General features: G+C 36.3%; 2 protein-coding genes across 3 annotated transcripts; both read left to right on the forward strand.

The window, feature by feature from the left end:
- Positions 1 to 1,172: 1,172 nt before the first annotated feature.
- On the forward strand, positions 1,173 to 14,015 carry pigo (phosphatidylinositol glycan anchor biosynthesis, class O). 2 transcript variants are annotated; one of them, XM_056737176.1, is made up of 12 exons: positions 1,173 to 1,379; positions 3,187 to 3,668; positions 4,835 to 4,978; positions 5,133 to 5,256; positions 5,339 to 5,498; positions 7,417 to 7,596; positions 7,724 to 9,269; positions 9,363 to 9,566; positions 10,685 to 10,872; positions 11,412 to 11,482; positions 12,209 to 12,334; positions 13,612 to 14,015. In XM_056737176.1, the coding sequence occupies exons 2-12, from the start codon at positions 3,188 to 3,190 to the stop codon at positions 13,721 to 13,723; spliced, it is 3,336 nt and encodes a 1,111-aa protein (XP_056593154.1). In that variant the 5' UTR covers positions 1,173 to 1,379; position 3,187; the 3' UTR covers positions 13,724 to 14,015. The 2 variants fall into 2 exon arrangements, with proteins under 2 accessions (XP_056593154.1, XP_056593155.1); XM_056737177.1 differs by lacking the exon at positions 13,612 to 14,015 and adding an exon at positions 11,602 to 11,662 and having other exon boundaries at positions 12,209 to 12,343.
- Positions 14,016 to 20,213: 6,198 nt separating this feature from the next.
- On the forward strand, positions 20,214 to 21,617 carry ccl19b (chemokine (C-C motif) ligand 19b). Its single transcript, XM_056737001.1, has 4 exons — positions 20,214 to 20,373; positions 20,745 to 20,865; positions 20,965 to 21,077; positions 21,196 to 21,617. The coding sequence occupies exons 1-4, from the start codon at positions 20,298 to 20,300 to the stop codon at positions 21,216 to 21,218; spliced, it is 333 nt and encodes a 110-aa protein (XP_056592979.1). The 5' UTR covers positions 20,214 to 20,297; the 3' UTR covers positions 21,219 to 21,617.
- Positions 21,618 to 24,305: the final 2,688 nt, after the last annotated feature.

Genomic DNA, 24,305 nt, shown 5'->3' on the forward strand with positions numbered 1-24,305 from the left:
TACCTGCCAGCAGTTGGGTGGCACATCTCTCCCGACGCACAGATGTGGCATTATTTCAACACTGAATGACTGTCATTGTTGACTCTCTGATCACTTGTCCGATTTGTGTGGTGAGCGGTGACTGTGGCATAAGTGTGGGATGGATTTGCTGAATGTTGTCTTGTGTGTTCAAAATAAAAGGTCATTTCCTTTAAAAAGTTGGTGTGTTTCACTAAAGGAAATCTGATGTCACTGAAGTTGGCACATGAGCATTGTTGTTGTGCTACCACACAAATATTTTGCACAAAAGTTGTAATAGTTAATAGATGTAAATGTAATTTTGACTGGCATTATGTTAGGGCTATGTTGAGCCTTCTGTGCTGTTTATAAATAAAATTAAACATAATTACACTTAAATGTCGAAAAATAATCGAACAAATAATTATTTCAAACAGAAGTTTTATTCTCACATTCTTGCGTGTCTGAAAGAACTTCACATTATTCACTACATTATAAGAAATCATATACATTTCTAATATCAATTAGACATATTTAAAACAAGTTTAGAAAGGCATGAATGATACTAGCTTATATACATTTAGCTATTTTAACTAAAATATACGAGACAAAAATACTGGTTATGAGATGAGAATGTTACTTGACTTTATATGTTCGAAAATCATTGACATAATCGTACATTTATATGTCATGTAAAAAATAACCTTAACATGGCATGTTATACTAAGTTTTGACATTGAACTGTATTTACTATATTATAAAAGAAAATACGAATTTGTAAAGTGAATAAATAAATTGCCAAACAAGAGTATTACAAAAACATTTCAAAAGTAACTTATGTCAAGGAAAAGGAATAATGTGTCATTTTAAAAATAGAATAAATGCATTTTGTATTCATTTCTGTTTTTTCTTTTATTTAACAGAACCAGCTAATATCTCTAGGCAAACCTTTACTCCAAAGTATTTTATCATTCAGTATTGGTTTTATTCAAAATACATTTGTATATGTTTTAAATATGTCCTTGAAACGTCCTTCGACCATCTTGTTACGTTCACGTTTCATGCATACAGATGTAGCGCTACTATGACTCTTACTTTGACAATCATTAAACAGGAGACTTTTATTTTGATAGTCGACTCTTACCTGGACTCGCATTATGCGCATGTCAACGGAAGTGGCAACCGGGCTCCGCGATGACCAATATTAAAACAAAACCGACGGGCGATTTCTCTGTATGTCACCGAATGTCGAGCAGCGGTGAGAATCTGAGAGGATCTCCGCCAGATGTCGTTTAACCTGCGGCGCTTTAGCCTCCTCGCAGTGGATGTACATCGTACATTTCAGTTCCCGAAAAGAGAGAGGACGAACACAGCGAAGCAAGGTCAGTACTGGAAGCATGCAGCAGTCACACATGAATGAAACAGCAGCTACTTACCTTTATAAATCTCAATTACAAGTACAAGAATCTATAGTATGTACTAGTCAAGTGTGGGACGGCGCACATTTCACGTCACAGTCTTAATAGTTTGAGCTGTTGCGATTTTGAGGATGTAAGTATGCAAACCTTGGAGTCTTTTGCTGTGTAGGATAGCCTAGGTCTCCTATTATCTACCTAGTTGACAGCGATTTTAGCTTCATAGGCATGTTGACTGTTGTACATCCTCTCTATATCTTTTAGGTTTATAGATTAATTACATTAAAATTGTTTATGCAATGCATACGGAGACTGGGGGCGGTTGCAACATGGGACAATTGCAACCCGGCTTATGCCTCAGGTCAGGAATGAGCTGGAGTGATGCTCAGTTAGCCCCTCCACCCTTCTGGGAAAAAATAAACATATGTGACCATTCTAGCCAAACCAAATTTCAAGATGAAAAAGTATTTTCCTCTTACTGTCTTAACTGTTTGTGTGAACCATTATACATTAAAATCAGTGTTTTCTTAGCTTCTAAAAGGCATTGCTACCAAGTGTCATAGCTAGTGTGTCTTTCGTGGCTGCCTATGTAGGGACTGCTGTCTCTTATAATATCAGTGATGTAAAAAAAAGCGATGTCATGTTAAGATAATACAATTGTAGTTTTATGGATTCACAAAGAACTCTTTCAATAGCCATCTTTTAAAGGGGTCATATGACACGGCTAAAATAAATATTATCGTTTGTTTGAGATGTAATGCAATGTGTTTACACGATTTAAGGTTAAAAAACGATGTATTTTCCATAAACCGTGCATGTTTGTATCACCCCTTTCACCGCCTCTCTGGAACGCACAGAAGCGAGGTGTGCTATGATTGGCCGGTTAACAAGTGCGTAGTGATTGGTCAAATACTGCAAGCGTGTGCAGAAATGTAACGCCTCTTACCATATTAGGAACATCAGGTTCCAAAGCAATTTTACTGACAGGTACGCCCAACTTACTTGCATAGACATTTGGTTTTAGTCAACACATACCACGAACTGACGTAGATTTGTGGGAAACGAGGTGTTTCATTCAGGTCTGGGTGAGGATCCGCTTTTAGAGAGAATTTATCTTTTGTTCCGACGCTTTGATTTTAGCAATGTAATGCGGCTAATACATGCATGGGCGACACACCAAAGACTCAGAAAAACATGTTTTCGCGCCTTATGACCCCTTTAAAGTAGATTATGTCAGACTATACCACAATGTAGCCTACATTAAAAACATCGCCGAATAATAATAATTCAAAATAATAAACATGGTTTGTTACTAATTACTTGGAAATATGTTTTTCCAATTTAGTCTTTATACAGACAATTTAACTGTTCACACACACAAACAAACAACAGACGAGTTCAAAGTGCAAAGAAGTATTTCAGAACATTATCAGTATCTTGTTTTTTTGTTGATATTTTGCCAGTTTAACTTTTTAAAGACCCGACTTGTTCACAAATGAATTTTTTAATTTTTTAATTTTTTATTACACTTTTGTATGTCGCAACTGTCCCTGTTAAGGGGTCAGTTGCAACATTTGACTTTGTCTGTTCAAGCATAAATTGTGCGTATATTATCATACATGCGTATGTTACGGCAGTGTAGCTGACAGATGTGGGTTTAACATATTACAATTTTGGATTCCGCTAAAAACAGTCTCTGAAAAACTGAAGGAAATACAAAAAGTGTTGCAACTATCCCAAATCTCCTAATCTTCATCTTTCCCCCTTGCTCTAGAATGAGGAGCCTCCCTGTCCTGTTGCCTCTCATCTGGGTCTGCTCAGTGTTCTATGTAGGTATCTTCTTGTTCGTTGGAGGCTTTTTATTAGTCAGACTGGAGGTCAACAGAACCAGCACCTGTGCAGACATATTATCTCCGGGAGCCCAGGTGAAGGGGGATTTCTGCCTGAGCGAGCCACGCTTTCGTAGGGCAGTGGTCTTAATCATCGACGCACTCAAAGCTGACTTCACCCGCTATGATCCAGAGAACACAGCACCCAAACCGTTTGAGAATAAGCTGCCCGTGTTAGATGAAATGGGATCGTTGCACCCGTCTCATGCGAGACTTTACACCTTTCGGGCCGATCCCCCAACCACCACCATGCAGAGGATCAAGGGCTTTACAACAGGTTCTCTGCCAACATTCATTGACGTCGGGAACAATTTTGCCTCCAATGCCATCCTGGAAGATAATCTGGTGCACCAGTTGGGCCAAGTGGGTGAGTGAAGCAGATTTTTTGTTTGTGGTTGGATCTTGGGAATCCTGATGTGAATATGTGCAGGTCATGTTTTACCCCAAATTAAAGGGATAGTTCACCCCAATGTAATAATTCTGACTTCACCTTTAAGCCTATATTTAAGTCTTTCTTCTTTGAATCAGAAAAGAAGATATTTTGATGTTCGTACAGTGGAAGTAAATTGGAGCCAGTTTTGTTTGGTTACCAACATTCTTCAACATATCTTCTGTGTTCAGAAAACAGTCATGCAGGGAATGACATTAGGATGAGTTTTGGGTGAACTGTCGCTTTAAATTAACTACGCTTAACTAATGTTAATTTATAACAACATATTATTATAATTTTTTGTTGTTATTATTTTTAGTATTAATAATTATTCTGATCATATTAGTATTGATATTTTTTGTATTATTATTATTATTATTATTATTAATAATAATTATTACTTTCAAGCAATAAGCCCCAAATATCTTAAGCATAATTGTACAAATATTATGCATTATATTAAAACCATAAAAGTTAAGTAATTTACTGTGAACTACTATGAGAATCATTGTAGTTGCAAAAAAAACGTTATTATTGTAAACACACACAAACAAATCATAAGCCCTGAGTCATTGCAGCAATAAAATCAGTCCTGAGAATTATGCAAACCTAATGGTTTTTATATGAGTATTTATAGTTGTGCTTTTAGTTTAATATCGGTTTATTAATATTATTTTCTTTTAGTTTTGATGTTAATTTTAGTTATTTATTTCTTATATGCTATTGTCATTTTTACTATTTATTTGTTTATCTTTTATGTTGCTACATAAGATTAATGAATTTTTATTTACAGTTTTTATTATTATAATTAAACGTTAATTTTCTTTCAAATTTTAAGTGTTCCCAAGAACATTTAGTCCAGTATTTTATTTGAATAAACAGAAACGTTTCCAAAGTTTTAATTATTGTAGACTATAATAACCCTGATTCATGCAAGATATAACATCAAAGCAGTAAAGTTCAATCCTATCTTTTGTAAGAAGAAAATCATTTGAGCTAGTGTTATGTGTAGGTATTATTTTATAGGCAAATAATTCTTCATTTCCACACAGAAATGGTTCTTCTAAGTAGCTGTTACAATTTTTCTCCTCTATGCTTTAAAGGCAAAAGAGTTGTGTTCATGGGGGATGATACGTGGGTGAGTCTGTTCCCAAAGAAGTTCCACAGATCTCTGCCTTTCCCCTCCTTCAATGTGAAAGACCTGCACACCGTTGACAACGGCATTCTCCAAAACATCTATCCTACCAGTAAGCTGAATGCCTTATCCACCCATTCGAAACCAGCCTGGCGGGATAAAGATCTCACTTTGTTTACTTCCTAAACAAACATTCATACCTTATGTTTATGATGTAAATGCGACTTCTGAACGAGTGGGTAACGGTTCTTTCTTGCTGTCCACAGTGGAGGGGGAGGATTGGGATGTGTTGATCGCTCACTTCCTGGGTGTGGATCACTGCGGGCACAGGTTTGGCCCTGATCACCCTGCGATGGCTGAGAAACTCTCACAGATGGATGGAGTTATCAGGTTCGCTTCTTCCCGCCCACGTTTTTAAACACATTTTCATGTGTGATATTCATTTTGTTTCCCGTTGCAATGCTGACCCCAGGTCGGTTATAAAGCGTCTGAAGAACGACACATTGTTGGTGGTGATGGGAGATCATGGAATGACAGACACTGGGGATCATGGGGGAGAAAGCCAGAAAGAGACGGACGCTGCCCTGTTTCTATACAGTTCCTCACCTTTATTTTCAGCTCCAGGATCTCAGGTAAACCATATACTGGTATCATTTGTCTGTCTTTTACCTTGGTCAGATGAAGAACTTGAAGTAGGATGCTAGACTACAATCTGCTTGCGGTCTGGCAATTGCAAAGACACGTTACTTTTACATAAAGGAGTTTTTGACGTTTTCTCAGCCTCATGTCATCTTATGTATATGAATTCCTTTCCTCAGTTAAACATGAATTTGCTACTAAAATTCTGTTAAGTTCTGTTATATTTGGTTTGCTTATCATTGATGTATGTACGGCTGCACGATTAATTGTATTTGGATGCTTTCTAGACACCTCAGATTCAGGATATTTCCCAACTCAGCCTGGAAATAATTTTTGGAACGGCACTTTTTATTATTTTTAATAAATACTTTTATTGCCAGTTTTACAGACAAGGTTTAGGGTTAGTCCCAGAGTAAATGATTGTGTGAACTGTTTTAAGTGAAAATAACTTGACTTGACATATCTTAAAATATATAATTGCCGTTGTTTTGTCTCAAGATGCACAGCAGTAATAGTTTTTAAGGCATTTTTATAAAAGCGATTTAAATATCCTAATTGAACTAAGGCATAGTCCTGGATTAACCTTGTTTGTAAAACCGGTTCCTAGTGTTTAAATGTTAATTAAACATTAGTAACATAAATGTTTTAATGTACCTAAATACTTGTAATATTATCAAATCCAGATGTTATATCCTGGTTGAAGGTGGGAAACATCTTAAATCCAATGTGACTGGAACGCAACCTTATTCCTGATAATGATTTCTCCCTCGCACAATTAAATATGAATAATCGGAGCAATATTAATGTGTTAATAGCAAGCCCAATACATCATCACAATAAGTTCAGAAATGGTTCATATTTAGGGTATAGTTAAGCATTGACAGATTAAAACACATAGAAATTGGTTGTAAATTGTAATAAATATGATGATGTAGTTTTTGAACATTTGAATGAAATGTTTCTTATTGTCTTAAAAATATTTGATCTGATTATGGTTATATGTCATAATTATGGTTATATGTCTGAAATTAGTTTTAGAGACAAAAACACACTTTTGCCTTTATAAACTTTTCTTTATTATAAAGTAATTACATTTTATTAAATAAATATGTTTTTGAAATATGTTTTTTTTATTAAATAATGAAAAAAGAGCATCCAGTAAGGGAACAAAATGGATGAGAACTAGATGGAATGTTGTTTATAAATCATTTTAGGCTGTAACCCCAAGAAGCTGATTGAGACCATGGCATGAAAACATTTCTGCAAATTTCATAGTTCCATTTGTGTTATTCTTCGCTTTGATGAGGAAAAATGTATGTGGAAAAAAAATATACGTGAGTGAGGAAGTGTTTATAAACTTGACCAGTAGTGTATTTAATAATCTTTATTATTATTCGCTTGTTTATTATTGATGATCATTTTAGATATTATCATGCAGCCCTAGATGTTTGTGTCTTTTAAAACTTTAGCAAGTTGAGTCCCATTATATACAAACAGACAGTTTTTTAATTATTTTGAAAAATATTGATGGTTTCAACGGCAACAACATAAATGTTATGTGGCCCAAACTTAACTTCCGGTAGACCTTCACAAAGAATCATTTAATTTAACTTAATACAATTAATATACAATAAAATATTAATATAAATTAAGATTAATATAAATGAAATAAGAGATGAGTTCTTATATTGTAACCAAACACAGAGAGGATGTTAACTTTGGGTCAGGACGTGCGTCCAATGAAGCCATCCATAATAAGCTGAATCATTAGATTTTTCTGATAAAACTTACTCCAAAATGTCTGTGACCCTTATTATGACCCATGCACGGCAGCATATCCATGTGTTTGCAAGTTTTACATTTGTATATATTTTACTTCAAAAACTAAACAGCTTGTTTATCTGTCTGTAGATGGAGCCCGAGGTAGTTCCTCAGACGGATTTAGTACCCACGCTAGCATTGCTTTTGGGAGTTCCCATTCCTTACAGCAGCGTGGGCCAGGTTCTTCTGCCGCTGTTTCCTCAGAACGGCTCCCGTAGTGCACCTACAGGTCTCAGCCAGGCGGAGGCACTGTGGATTAACGTCAAACAGGTTAAAGGCAATTTTCTTAGCCAGCATGGATAACACATTTCAAGCCTAAGCACTTGAATACATTTTGGGATCATTGAATATTTATACTCAAAGATTAACACAAACTCTGTGATTCCTTCATCTGAAGGTAAACCGGTTCCTGGAGACCTACTCCAACATGGCCAAAGACATCCCACCAGACAGTCTGTCCCGGCTGCGAGCTGACTTCTCCAACATTTCCTCTCAGTACTTAGTTGCTGTCCACGAGGGTCGTCTCCCGTCTCCCGATCTAGTCGTCTCCATGCAGAACTATTTGACAGCTGTTCGAGAGACCTGTCGGGCATCTTGGGCCCGTTTCAACCCTTTCAAGATGGCTGCGGGACTGTTAATCTTGGGTCTTGCCTGTTTGATGTGCTGTGTCATTTCCGAATTGTCTCATTTAGTAATTCAGGAAGGCTTTCTAAAGTTGCCCATTTTCTCAGGGTTGGTGGTGGGAATGGCAGTAGCTGGAGTCCAACTGTTCTCGAAAGGGTATTTGGAGCTTTCGTGGTGTCTGGCAGGTGCAGCGCTTTCGTCAGAAGTTGTGTTTTTGTGGAGGACTCGTAGAGTTTCTCCAAAAGATAGGTGGGGTCCTTCTCGCCTCCTCACGCCGGCCCTGATGGTGCTTTTCTTTCGCTGTGCTTCGCTGCTTTCGGACAGTTACGTCATCTATGAAGGACACGTTGTCACCTTTTTGCTCTTGACGTTGAGCGTGTATGTTCCACTTAGACTCAACTGGGACGGACTCTTGGTGCCACTTCCTCCACCGGATACCCAGAAGCCACCTTTGCTACGCCAAGCGGCATTGCCGTCTTCCGTTGTTAGACGGGAGGCCACCGTCTTGATGGTGTGGTTGGGGGTGTTGGTCGGGTCACTCTACGTTTCCCTCTCCTTCCACAATTGCCGGGAAGAGCAGGGAAGCTGCCAACCCTCCCCGTTCCTCTCCCCACTATCTCGCGTGCAGGACAGCCAACTGCGTAACCTTCACTACGTGCTCTCGGTGGCCTCGTTGGCCACATGGGTGTACCTTCTGCACCGTTGGCTTAGACACTATGGCAACCTTAACTGTTCCACCGGGAGTGTGATTTCAGCATGCTTCATCTTACCCTTGGCTTGCGTTGGCATGGGGCTGCACTGGGCAGTAAGCGCCACCCCAGAGGACACCTTCAGGAACCTGTCCGAACTCATTGCTCTCGCCCATGTTTTCCTACCACGGGCTATCTACTGCCTGTTGGGTATAGGTTTGCTACTGTTGTGGATGGACCCCATGACGGTGTTCATCAAGTCACGGACCCCAGTGAACTCTCGTGGAACATCCCTCCCACCCCTAAGGTACAGAGCAAGCACTGGTATTAGTCCACAGGCTGAGCTGCATCATCTTATACCGCAGCTGTACCAGCGGATCCGGCACTCGCTTGAAGATGGAGGCGTCGAGGCTGGCGAAGCAGACGGCAGGCCAGCCGTGGAGGCATACGGGTTGGGTACGGTGTTCTCTGCCCCCCTCGTGCTGTTTTGCGGACTTCTGGGGCTGGTTTTGCTGCTGCTTCATCCTGAAGGAATGGCTCTGGCGTTCTTGCTTCTACTTCTGGAAGCTGGAGCGGTGTTGCACATCCATGCCTGTAGCACCAACCTATCCAGTCTCTCCATACACTCAAGTAAGAATCAATCCAGTATAACATCGTATGCCTTTGATCTTTTATACTTGAATGACGTAGCAAATTCTCCCCTCTCTACTTGAATTCTTTCAGGTGGTTACAGTGTGCCATGGGCTTCTGTGGTTTCATGGTCTCTGGCAGCTGCCCAGTTTTTCCATGCAACAGGACATCTCCCAACCTTCCCCTCCATTCAATGGGGTGCTGCGTTTGTGGGATTTCCTCAAGGTCACACGGGCACTGTGCTTCCTGCCTCACTAGTGATCCTTAACACCTTCTCTTCTCACATTCTCTTTGCAGGTAAGTCTCATTTTAAAACAGATCCGATGTAATGTTTCTCATTAAGAATTCCTGTCAGCCAACCATAATCACAAAACACAAAAGTTCTTTACAAGAGCCAAAGCCCTGGGGCATTTGAATAACTGCAATATATACGTCAATGCATTTTAAAATTGTTATGTCGGAAATCCGTATACGCCATTGATGCTTATATAATTGATTTCACAAGCATGTAATTAACCTACACTTAAATTTGCTAGTTTTTTTAACATAAATCAGTTATGAAGCATGTACATAAAAATGTAATATTTTTTGACCTGAACCATTACACTGTCCTCTAGACTCCAGAAAAATTCAGATTTCAGATCCTCCATAATCTTTGCTTTTTCAGCATCTTCTGCATATTTGAGCCAGTGTTTCTTATATATAACATTTTTTAAACTCTCAATTTTTCTTACATTTTCAACAATTTCCAGATCCTTTAAACTTTTAAGTTTACGTAAACTTTTGACCACAACTGCTGTATATGTACAAAGTTCATTATAACATATTAATAACAGATAAAATGTTTTCAGCTTTCCTGTAGCTCAGTGGTAAGAGCATGCAAGGTTGTGGATTCGATCCCAGGGGATTGCAAATACCTATGTAAAATGTATAGGGTAAAGCAATGTAAGTCGCTTTGAATAAAAGAGTCTGCCAAATACCTAAATGTAAATGTTTCCTGTGAGATTCTTATATTCTATGCATTTTGTTTGTGTATTAGAATAAAATCCTATTCCAAGATTGAGCTGCCTTTTTTGCAAAATAGATTTGTCCAGTAAATCCCTTCAGTTAATATTTTGTCAATTTAGTATCCTACACCACATATTTTAATCATTATATCTAACCTGAGGGAGAATTTTAAGACGAGTATTGTTGAACAATGCCCCTCCAGACATCACTTTCAAACTCTATTGCACAGAAAGCTACCTGCAATTTTATATTTCAAACATAGATGGCGATAAAGAAGCAAAAGAAATGGACTACAGAATTACATTTCTATAACATTCAACATTTTTGTGAAAGTACACCCTGGCAAATAAATCACAGTTCCTCCATCATTTGCGTTAATATTATCACCATATAAATTGTGCATGCAGTTGGCTGTCCTCTGCTGCTGTTTTGGCCTCTGGTGTGCGAGGTGCGTGGGACACGTTCTGCACGCTCGGTGGGAGGTGAGGAGAGCGGGGATGCTGTAATGGAGATGAGATTGAGAGAAAACCCTCAGAAGTTTAGCTCGGCCCTCCTGCAGCTCACTGCACGCTACCTCTTTGTGAATGGAGCACAGGTGGGTTCAAATTATCCTTTAAGCAAAAACAAGTCATGCACGCACATGAACGCATGCTCACATGTGAAGACCTGTCCTTGTTTCCCTTTGTAGAGGCATGCGTGTGTAAAATCACATATTTTAGCCGATGTAGTTAAAGTAAAAATAAAAATTATGTCATTTATACACCCTCTTGTTATGAAAAACCTGTTTGAACACAAAAGAAGATATTTTGAAAAATGTGTTTTTTGTCCATACAATGTAAGTCAATGGGGATGAATGTTTTTGGTGACCAGCGTTCTTCCAAATATATTCTTTCCTGTTTTGCGGAAGAAAGAAAGTCTTACAGGTTTGTATTGACAACAAGTAAATAAATGAAAGAAGTTTCATTTTTGGGTGAGCTATCCCTTAGGTTATATCAGAAGGGAGCATTGAAGTCTAGCAAGCGACCTTGCTTGTGTACTCTCAGGCTAATGTGAATTTTTACATTGTGTTTTGAATTTGAATAGCGTCTGCTTTGAACAAATATGTACATGTCTTACCTTTCTCACCTTATTTAGGTCTTTGCGTCGGTTTGCGCAGCAGCCATTCTCAGGAGACACCTTATGGTCTGGAAAGTATTTGCACCTAAGTAAGTGTCAAACTCTTAAACTTATTGTTTCTTTTGCTTTATTTTGCTTGCATTTTGTTATCTCTCTTATTTTAAATGACAAATTAAATCAACTAAGATGTGCAAAACTGCTTTTTTAGAATAAACTTGGTAGGTGTGCGCTAAAGGTCCAGTGTATGTGATTTAGCAGCATCTCTAGTGGTGAGTTTCTGAATTGCAACCAACGGCGCACTCCCCCTCCCTTTCGAAACACTACAACGGCTCTCACAGAACTAAGATGTTGTTACGTTTTCGCTTCATTGCTGAAGGAGATCACATATTTACGAAACGTGCTCTGTAGAGCAGTTTGTCCCTTTAGGGCCACTGTAGAAACAACATGAGGAATTCCATGTAGGGGGACCCGTGGTGTATGTAGACAGAAATAGCTCTTTCTAAGATAATAAAAACACTTTATACACCTTTGAAGACATGATAATGTTTATTATAGTGCATTTCTGTAAATGGATCCTCCCAAAAATGACACATTGCACCTTTAATGGGAAGAATATTGAGATTAACCTTTAGTAATTTTACACGTTGTGACGCGTAGGGTTGTGTTCATCTTTATATGTTTTGGGGGGATTTTAATATAATTTTTGATATATCTGTGTATGCTTTCCTAAATTTATATGATTATATTACTGGTAATATTAATTGTTTTAGCATAAACGCTTTTCTTTTACATTTTTTTCTGTTTTGTTTTTGCAGACTAATGTTCGAGGCATCTGGCTTCATTGTGAGCAGTGTGTTTGTGATGCTTGGGCTCATCATGGTGATGAGGGTGGACATAGCAGTGGGGCGCCTGTTTAAGAAACTCCTCCCACAAAACTCGAGGTAACACTTGGACCACTCCCCCTTTTCTCAGAAGCCCATCTTGTCCATGTAGATCTCTTCAGAGATGCGGTGAGGAGATGCCTGGTCACCCTTTTCAACTCCACTGCCAAACACATGGATGGGAACGATATTTTTTTTTTGCATCTCAATGTATCTCATGTGGACCAAAGGGATCTAAGTGTCTCATCTGTGGAACGATTGTCAGAAACAAATAAACTCAATGTTATTTTATAAACAATATTTTAAAAGAATCCATCAAACAAGCTATGGAACTGAAAAGTGAGGCGATCGTTTTTGCATGCCTTTATTACTGCCATGAAATAAAGTCGCTATAGGACAGATTATTTTGAAGGGCTACATGAAGTACACAGTGTTGCAATGGCATGTTTGAACTTGGAAATCCTTCTATTCAAACATTGAAATGCACAAGTGCTTGAGGGCATCCGTTTTTTAAGCTATTCATGAAACATAATTATAGGTCTTTTTTATGGTAGGAGTCCATTTCATTCTCCAGATTTTTCTTTACCTTTTTAATGCTTACCCGTGTTAACCCTTCCTAGCAATAACTGTAAGCGACCAAGCCTTGAGAAGAAACTTTCTCACATTTCTAACGATTTTTCTTTTCTTTTTTTCTTTGGCTAGGCAAGATATCTACCTAGGTTACAGCTGACTAGCTTTAACGGTTGCTTGTGAATGAAATGCGTCTTCATTCAACGTGCATTGACTGTTATTTATTTAGTGGTGTCATATTTAGTTCACTAATGGATTAAATGATTTTACAGATCTCATTTGTGTGAGAAATGTATGGGGAATAATGACATCATGTGCTCAGGTTAATTTAGCCATAATGCAATAGAAGTGTTCTGCTCTGGATGATGCAGTTTTCGTGTGCGAGGGGTTGGCTTTTAATAACATCTTGATGTCTGGACTGTTTTAGAAGATGTGAAAATCATTTTGATTGTTCCAATATTGTTTAATCAGATTCAAATCATTTTTGAAAGGGGTAAATAATTAAATATTTTCTACATTTAAAATGTTTTGTGTGTTGTGTTCTGTAGGAGCAGCGGTGAGCCTACAGAGGGCGCTGTTTTTTTATTAAAAAACAATGTTTTTTGTATCCCTGATAGCCACCTGTTTTCGATTTAGATCTCACTTCTCTTAGTTTTAGTGACCAACATATTTGTGAATAAATGTTAACCACATTGTCTCACATTAGGCATAATGTTCAGACTCTTTAAACTCAGGAATAGGAACAAACCACATATTTCTTCCATCAGGTTACAACCCACACCCCAGGTGTTGGCAGAGATGTTGCAACAGCTACTGAGCAGCAGACTTGTTCTAATGGGATTGTGGCACCGCACCACGTCCGGTGTAGACACAGTGTGACACAAAAAAACGTGTCATGGGTTGTGTGTCTCCATGACTTACCTCGGATATGGGTTTAATGTGCAGTGCAAAAAAAATCTGTCTGAATATCAGCTACTAAAAGAATGAGTAGATACTAATAGTTATCCTAAATTACTCTTCGCATTTACTGTTCGAGAATGTACATTTGTTTCTTACTATACTATTAATGATCAAATTTACATAAAAATGTATCAAGATGAAGCACAGAAATCCTGCCTGTAACGCTATTACATTTTTACATATCTGTAATTTTGATTGTTACAACATTCGACACAAAACATTTTAAGAGAAATGTCATGGTTTAGTTTACAAATGATTTATAAAACAAATATTTTGGTGTTCCAACCAAAAATGTAACTGGAAGATGATGTCATTAAAGGCAGAATAGGTGATCCTGTCCAGAAACATTTTTTGTCATGTTTGTTGGAAATCTCTTTACATCCTGATAGTAATCAAGAAGTAAAGTGGTCAAATACTATTTTTATAATTATATATCGGTTGTAAAAGGCGTACAGGACCAAAAAACGTTCGCCCAATCAAAACCTTCTGGCTGAACACTGTGACTGGCCGTGAACATTTTCAGCCAACATATTTTGCTAACCACTGCGCACCCTATTCACGCAGACGTCATACGTCATCGGCGCCACCGTGCGCTCACGTCCGCTGTGTCAATGTAGGGAGAATGGCGAACAATCAGCAACAATCAAACTTTCCTGTGGAACTGACAACAAATAAATCTACAAAACGAAAGTACGTTTTTGAAAAAGCAGTGACGAAAAAACTCAACCACTCCACCTTTAAGTAATAATTCAGGAGTTCGCCTATGCTGAAAATGGTGTAGGTTTGAGGGTAAAAGTGTATTTGCCGTGCTGTCGGGGAGAGGGCTCCGAGCTCGCTCATTCTACCGAGCTAAGCACTCCACAAAGAAGCCATATAGACGGTTTCAGTGGCAACAACGTAGAGAAACAATATGTGGCCCAAACTTAAAGGGACAGTTCACCCAAAAGTGAAATTTGTGTCACCATTTACTCACCTTCAAGTTGTTTAGTACAGTTTCCTGAAACCTATACATTTCTTTGTTAGGTTTTACACAGAGAAAGAAAGGCTATTTGAAAGAATGTCAGGAATTTTCAGTTCTGGGACATTATTCACTTCCATGATATAAAAAGTATTGTATATATTTTTGATCTGTACACAAAATGAGATATTTTGTCAAATTTAAAAAAGCAAACAGTTCTGGGGCACCTTTGACTGCCATTCAATTTTTTCTACTATGGTAGTCAAGGAAGCCCCAAAACTGAAAATTGCTACCATTCTTTCAAATATGTTTATTTGTATTCATCTGAACAAAGTAATTCATACAGATTTGGAACATATAAACTAAAATTTTAATAAATAAAAATAAGACCAATAAACAAATACTGACCGGACATGCGGAAGTGTGTGTGTGTGTATATATATAAATGTATATAAATGAAGAATTTGGTTCCAAAATTAGATGACTTCGTTTTTAAACATTTTCAGAAATCAAATTTTTTATTATTTTATCATGTTTTATTGTGTTAGTTAGCTGTATTATTATGTACACACAAAAGAATTAAGTGTGGGTTGGAATTTTTTTCTGTTTTTAATAACACTAAAGCTAAAATGCAACCAAAACCAACTTTTAAGAAATATGTGTGATTTCCCCTCCGGTTGTCTACTATGTTATTGTTTCTCACACGTGACACAAAACAAAGAAGTTACACAACCACACCCTCATAACACAATTAGCCAAACCAAAGCTGCACAATATTAATGCCCTTTGGACTCCTGCGTCTCACATCAGAAGCGGGGAATACCTGTCAGTCATTAAATAAATTACCCATGACCACTTGTGTTTGCTGTAAACAAACTCCTCTGAGGGAGTTTCCACTGTTCTTAATGTGATAAAAGCCTCACTGCACAAACATAAAGAAGAGATTCAAAACAAGGAAAAGATCAAACATGAAGCACGCTTTTTCAACAAAACATCCCATAGCGCGTGATGGGAAATCGTCATGGTTCATTTAGAAAAGTAAACCAATGAAGCTAGAATTGATCTCAAAAATACCTGCAGCAATACAGGTGGAGTTTATAACAGATTTCAGATCTTGCCTGCGTTTCAGGTATAAGGCTGACTGCACTGTGGAAAGTGTGCTGGTGATATCTGAGTATCTGCAGTCAGAGATCTACAATCCTGCATACTTGGCAGGTGGGCATGACTAGAAAAATGTGACACCCGTGGCGTGCATGCTTAACCTGGCAGTCAAAAGGGGATTTCTACAGGGAGGGCCAGATTCCAGTCAGTTAAGATAACTGCCTCAGTTAATTTTTGTCGGCATGTAAACCTTTAGCTCAGTAATGACAGCAGAATTATATGGGTGTGTATAATGTTAAATTATGGCCCTGTCTATGAAAACCCAACTAAATTGATAAAACAATCATCCTACATAAGGCAAAGAACATTCTGTGTCTATAACCTTGATATCTGACTGAGAAAGGAAATGTCAAAGATCAATACTTGGGAAGTTCTGGGATTTTGTTTGTGCAGAATAGGCTAGTAAAATGTGGCGTCAATAAAATCAGACATTTTAGCAATTATCATATTACATATAAAAATTTGAGTACTGTATCCTAAAATCTAAACACAAAGTATCTGTTTTGTCATGATCACTAGATAGTGTGATTTTAGCCTAGGTCTACTAAACTTAAATGACCCAACGCTAAAAAAAATGCCACATTATAATTTTTCATTTAATGTGCAGTTTTGAAAAACAAAAGAAAAAAAGTGTTTCTTAAAGACCTTATATAGACCGAAAAATGGCTAAACACAACTCCTAACCTTCTATTATAATATGGTACTAAACTATATTTAACAAAAACAATTATTAGATATAAATAATTAACTAGCATTCATTGATAAATAATGAATAAATGAAGAGTTTGGTTCCAAAATGAGAGACCTAATTTTCAAAAATCATGTTTTTTATTGTGCATTCCAATTAATATCAATCAAACCGGAGTTGGTTTGTTTTGATTTTAGCCATAATATTTAAAAAATACAGCTAACTAACACAATAAAAACATAATAAGAAACAGGATTTAAAAGTGATATCATTTTGTAACCAAACTATTCAAATATAATAAATAAAAATAAATCAATACATTTAATAAATATTTTTTTATGTAAGTACAACAACAACATGTCTACATCACCATGGACGTACAATATGGTGCTAAACTTTATTAACAAAATAATCAATTGATTAAAAAAATATAAACATAAATTATAATTTTTATTAATAATAAATAAATACAAAGTAACAGCAATATAACTACATGGAGGTATAGTGCACATAATCATTTAGCTAAAATACTATAAAATAATGCTTTTGTTGCAGAATCATATGATTTAACCACCACTGCATGAGTTATTTCAGGTGTGAGTTTTGGGAGTACATGACTCCAGTATGTGAATGACAGATAACAACTATGAGAACCTTTATCTTTAAGGCATCATAACAGTGACAATCCAGGTCTGCAGATTTCTGCAATGTGTTTATCTTGAACTGACTCCACGGAGATCTGACAAATGTGCAACTTTACTGTGGGAAGTGACTACTATTTTTTTGTTATTAATAGAGAGTAAACCTGAGCCTCCTGTTTGAACAAGAGCTTCTGTGACGTACGTGGGCGAGTCTATGCAGGGAGGTTGGATCTCTGTCTTTCATCATGAAGACAATGAGTTTATCTTCAAAATGAACCGAACATTTCTTGTTATTACAGCTGCTTGCAAGTTAAACAACTTTGGGCCAATTACTAACCACAAATATTTTTAAAAGCACAGACATTACATAACAGGTCCATAACTGTTGGAAATGAATAAATAAAGCAAATGCAAACCTGTTCTGTTTCAATCTGAGCATGTTGTGCAGCATAGTTATAACTGGTGAATGTTGTGATGTAATACTTGACCCTATAACCCACCCAATGATTTGCAGGGCAGTGAGAACCGAAACTAAGAATCAAACCCCGAACCTTGACACCATGGTTAAGTAAATGAACTACTGAAATCGTGTTTGTATTTGTAATTGTTTTATTAAAGTGTAGTTATTTCCTCACCGGTAAAAAGAAAGCCAGTGTCACCGGTAGGTTAAATGGTTAATGTTAACCACTGTGACCATAATCGAGGTTAATATTAAACAAGGGTATTTTAAAAGGATAGTGATCATTTACTAAACCTTGTACTTTCCAAAACGTACTTTCTTCTTTAGAACAGTTTAGTATTATTTTTTATATAACTTTTTTGCAGAAGGAAGAAGCTGGTCCAGGTTTGGAATGACATGTTCATTTTCGAATGTCCTTATTGAATAAGAGCCAAATAACTGTGTAGACATTTTAAACAGTTTAATTCTATTGATACAAGAAATATCGATTTTTAAAAGAGCTCATTGCATCCTTGTACACATTCTTGAATTTAAAAGTATAAATCTTTTTGGTAGATAAAACAAAAAGCGTCATCAAGATTCATTGACGGTGGTTCAACTTCACTGAAAAAAAAATCAGCCTACACTTGTACTTTTCTTAAATGAGCCATGATTCTGTATGATTTTCCTCATCACCTCCTTATCAGACAATGCGGCTTGATTTTCTCTGGACCCGATGCAGGAAATGACACGGTATGGAGGCTTGCATTCGTTTTGAACACTCTAAGTGCATTTCTCCTGAGCTTATGAATGGAAACTGAATATAGATTTAGTTGTGAATGAAACATCCATGAGCTCATGTAGAGGATGAAAGTCTGGCTGGCCTTCTCATGCTTCGTTAGGACTTTTAAGAGACTTTCAGATCACATGACAGAAGGAAGACCTGGCTTGTGGAAGGCACTCAGTGGGCATTCAAATAATGTAAACGTTACTTCTGCACAATGAATGCATGTCCGAGGCTATCAGACATCTTTTTGGAGGCATTTCAAACATATATTTAGAATTTACACATTGATGCATGTCTGAAATACAACACTGCCTGTATGTATAGCCAACACAGGCCAAAAAATTACACTTTAAAACACTTAGGCACAATATATTAATATGGAGGAATTTTCTTTGATTTCCGTTTTAACAGCTGCTGTCATTTTGAATATTACACTGTATTGTGTTAAAGGTCCAATGTGTTTTTTTTGGAGGATACAATAACTATGTCTTCTTTCTATGTTTTATCTACATACACCGCGGCCCCCTTACATTGAATTCACCATTTTGTTTCTACAGTGGCCCTAAATGTACAATGAATGCTATTAACATGACTTTACCTAAAATGAAGAGGTTTGATATTTTTCACAATCAGACTTAACACGTTTTGCCTGATGGGTGTCAAAGGAGGAATCTTGTCATAGACCATTAAAATGACTGAGAAAAAGGGGTGGGCTTTTTTGAGTAAATTGCAAGAACACATGGACCAGCAAGCAACATTGCATGTTCTTCTTGTAAATGAAATTAAGTTAACCTGGCATGCTATTTTTAATAGACATCACACAAGAAAAAATATTACGACTGTAAGCAGTTGCGTATTGCACTATATTGCAAGAACATATTTTGAGAAATGTCTCTGTGGTTCTGTGTCTATACAATGGAAGTCAATAGGGGCCATTTTGTTCGGTTACCAACGTTCTTCGAAATATATTTGTATGTTCTGCAGAAGGAAGTCATACAGATTTAAATGATATGCGGATGAATTAATAATGAAATAATTTTCATTTTTGGGTGAACTGTCCCTTTAAGCCATAACGAACATCACACTCCTAATTATTGTGTTCTCAAAGTGGATCACTTTACAAAAACATGAATAGCATGATTTGTCCTCCAGCACACTGACAGCAAGTACATGTTCTTGCATTTTTCATGTTGGAGTCCATCCAGATCTTCTGAACACACTTATTAGTTCATACATAGCCAGATTTCTGCAGAAACTGATCATTGAATGTTATCTGCACGTAAGTTATAAAACACGACACGTTAATAATACCTGCTTAATATCCAATTATATATTTTTTAATGTTTTTATGAACACACTGTGTAAACTTTCACGCCGCAGTGTGGCCAAAGTATGTGGACTTTAAAATCTCAGATAATCTCCACCAGCTGCCAAAAACAACACACTTTGTCTGCATATTTACACTATATACAACCGTTTCTCAGCTATCCAGAACATGACAATCACTAATAGGTCTATAATTTCGCTCTTTGTTTCCCATCAGGGAGAGACACTGATAAGCACATTTCAAAAGCCCATAGGACAAGTTGAAACTTTCCCTTCAGAGAATGAATGACCCATTTTGGCAGGTGCCACCATTTCCAGGTAACAAAAGAAGGTGAAAGGCTTTTTTAAGAGGGTTGGATTTACAGGAAACAGGAGCTTAATAGAGCCAGGAAAGTGAAAGTTAAATAAAACGTATAAATGGCAACATCGGCACCGGGCAGGGCTCATATCTGCTGAACACAAGTGAGATAACACATAGCAAAGGACAAGAATTATGTTCTCCAACTCGTTGACATTGTGGGCAGGCATTGTGCTTATTCTGAGCATCACATTATGGAGCAGCACAACAGGTGAATATGAAAATACAATCATTTAGTGACATCTATCCTTTTAAACCACAAGTTTCTGAACCTCTCTGAAAGTTTGAGTTCCATATGAACACATATTTGTGTAAAATTTTAGATTTGTAGATCATTGTTTGAATGCAAGAAAATGTGTGATAATCTTTTGATGAACTATATTGTACAGAAGGTGCGATGCATCAGGTGTTGCTTTTGAAATGTAATATACATAGAAAGAGATTTAATGCAAAGAATGCAAAATAGAAGCATTTTATTCACACTTTGTCTTTTTGAATGTGAATATCAGCTATACTTTTATCTATTTAGAATATTTATCATGGTAATGGTTAATGGTTAATCTGTGTACTGTTTAACCACAGCTCAAAGTGATGTGGCAGCAGATTGCTGTTTAACCACCAGCGACCGACGGATCCCGAAAAGGGTTGTGACGTCTTTTACCATTCAGACTGGAGATGGACCATGCAAAATTCCTGCCACTGTGTAAGTCGCTTCACATCTTAAAACATTAGATGCACAAATCTTAAAAAAACGGATATACGTCTGTGGCTGAAATAATGAAAAATGAATGAATTTTTACAGGGTTGTCACAAAAAGGGGCTTTAAACTCTGTGCACCCTTTCCAAGCGAGAGTTCATGGGTCACTGAACTGATTGATAATATAATATCTGGACCGAAGCCCAAAAAACAAAAAGGTACGTAGCATATAACGTAACATATGTGCACGTGCGCGCACACACATATTAAATAACCTATAATATATAAACATATTATAACTTTATAACTATATCGTTCTGATCTCTCTGCTTACAGGAAAGAAACATAGAAAACAGTAAACAGTTTCATCACAGATTATGGAGATTCAACCTGATGTCACACTACAAAATGATTACACATTTACTATAGTACTGAACTGATCCTGACGTAGATGCTTATAGTTCTCAGCCGTCGTTGTAAATGTAGTGTGAGTACATGTGCACTTTGGTCAAAGTGTGAATTTGATAGGAATTAGCATTTCAAGATACAAGTTATTGCTGAGATGTGAACCCCTTCACATGATCCACTGTATATGAAGAGATATTGATCATTTGTTGTTTATTTTGTCTATATGCAAATTTTTAGTTCGTATTAAGCTACTGTTTTTCTGAGCCAGTAAATGAGATGTTATTTTTTTCTGTTTTTTTTTTAAACTATTTTTGGAAATAAATAAAATATCATACATGTTAAATATGAAACTCATGTGCATTAAAATATTTCCAGCATATTTTATTGGTTAAACTTATTACATTTATTAATATAAGTATAAGCATTAGAACATGAACTAACAGTCTACGTCTACAGCATTTGGTAATTTACTGTAAATTAAATTTTCATTGTAAATTGACAAATTTAATAATGCATTTCTAAAATGAAAGATGGATCCAACTATGGATATAGCCTGCAGATCTTAGGAACTTATTGAATCTGGACATATCAACTCCGTTGTGAGTTAAAACTTCAAATCAACCACCAGGTAGATACAGAGAGAAAGGAGAGAACAGCAGGCAGGAGACAAAGTGATGTTGAATAAAATGAAAGATGGTTTATTAAATAATCTCAGCTGTGCTTCAATGCTCAGTCTAGCTCTGTTCAACTTCGTCTGACTAGAAACAGATTCAAGAGGTTTTATTAACCATGCAAGATTACAGTCTGGTAACGCTATTATGAACCTTGAGATGGAGACCACTTGAGTCTCAGTTCAGGAAAAAACACAGCACCCAACAAAAATAAGGACAACATGTAAAAAATAATAAGAATAAAAGTGAATAATACATTTATTAAATTAACAAATATATATGATATGATAAATTAATATGTGATAAATGAGTAATAAATGCATAAAATCTAGTAAGGGTTAGGTAACAAATAAATAATAATAAAAAATGAGAGAATGCTATAAATAACATAAATGAAATAGAATAATAAAATGAAACAAGAAACAAATGTATGTTTTTACCCAGATCTATCATTAGTAAGCTTTAACAGTTATGCACACTGAAAGGAACAGTTTTTTGGCATTAAATAAAGATTAACATGAATAGATTTTATGTTACTTATGTTAACAAATACAACCTTATTGTAAAGTTCAACCATTTTATGTACGGTATATAGCACCTGCAAAGCTCAAGTTCACTTTACTGAAGATACATTGAACTTTATGTATATGATTTACATTAAGAAATTTGAGTATAGGATAAGCCAATTTTTTTGATAGGAAAAAACATTTAAATATGTCATTTTGATGGTCAACGGTTAGTTTTAAGGGATACAATTATCTACTACAGGTGGACCTTAAGAAGGAAATGCCTTTGTTTTTTCTGGAAAAACAGTTCCTAGATGATTTCCAGTTAAACAGAAATTATGGGAAAGATAATGTTTCAGGAAACTTGATCCTGCTATCAAAAGTTGTGTTATTCCATGCAATGAAAAAAAGAGGATTTTCTTCATATTCAGAAGAAATTTACACGAGCAAAGACAATGACATCTTGACATCAGGTGTAGTGCCCTGACAAGATCTACTTGGATAAGACACAGACTTGTATTTGTAAATCCTGCTACGATCACATTTCGATGTGTTGTGAGGTGTCTGTGCAGGGCTGGGGCTCAGTTAGCATTCCTATTCATCTCGATGGGATGGTTTCTTGGCAGAATACGAGTTAAAATACAAAGAGTAACAACAAAGACATACAAACAGCTCAAAATAAATTAAGCAAATGTTGTCTACAATTCGATACGTAAATTTGATTATCCTCAATGACATATTTTGTTTTTTTGACATATTTAGTTTTTTCTATTAAATGTTTAGTGTATTTCAAAAAGCCGTATTTACTGATGTAGTTTGCTTTGTTTGCCCAAAAAATTGTACAATAGTTAACTATCTGTTTAGTGTTTTGTCAATTTTGTCAATTCTACACTGCAAATGTAATGTTTGGTTAATTCTATAGCAGCTTATGTAAAAGCACACTTTTTATGTCCTCTTAATTAAAAAGATCTAGTGTATGAGATCAGTCGTATACATATAAAAAATTAGATCAAAAATACATTCTTTATATACGTATGGCGGGGTTTTTAAGGACGAGTTGGATTTCAGGGGGCATTTGAGGGCATGATTTTATTTCTAACCATTTAAAAACACACCCTGGTGTCTATTTGTGTTAAATACTTCAGACATGTTCTAACACAGATTATTATAGAATACATTAAAAATGAAAGGTTAGGGCCTCTCCTGACAGGATAATTTATGGCCTTTAAGAGCACCTGTTTTAGATTTTGAGGAATACATTTGCATAAAAAGTGCACGCTTGTATTGAACAGACTTAATGAGTCACCTTTATTCTTCTATTTCCCAAATATAAGAAGGTATTTTATTGCCGTCTGCTTTTGACTCAAATTTCAGACCTGGATGTATATACCCTTTATAATAAGAATGCAAAATGAATTAAATGACAATTATCACCAATCAGGAAAAAAACAAACCATTTTAATATAGATTTTATTATTTATCATTTATATTAAATATTAATATGATTAACTTTGTCACTACTGGAAGCAAAAAGTCTGACAACGTTTTCAACTCATTGTAATTTCCTTGTTATAGGGCAGTGCTTATTAAAGTCACAAGGGTGCGCCATAGACACAGTAAAATGATTTAAAAGAAATGAAAAAGGCAAAGAAATAGGTAAAATCACATTTGCAAAAAACATCATTTGGCAAGAAAAAGGAACTGTGAGAAGCAGTGATAACTGCCAGAAAATGTGTGGTTTACATTTGGCAGTTTTGCAGTTGTTTTCTGTCTAAACGAAGGAGCGTTTTCCCAGACAGGCCTTAATGTATATGTCTAGTCCCAGACTGGAATATTTGAGCTGTTGTCACTGAAAAAAATG

This window comes from Triplophysa dalaica, chromosome 22 (genome assembly GCF_015846415.1).
Source record: "Triplophysa dalaica isolate WHDGS20190420 chromosome 22, ASM1584641v1, whole genome shotgun sequence".
NCBI classification, from domain to species: Eukaryota; Metazoa; Chordata; class Actinopteri; order Cypriniformes; family Nemacheilidae; genus Triplophysa; species Triplophysa dalaica.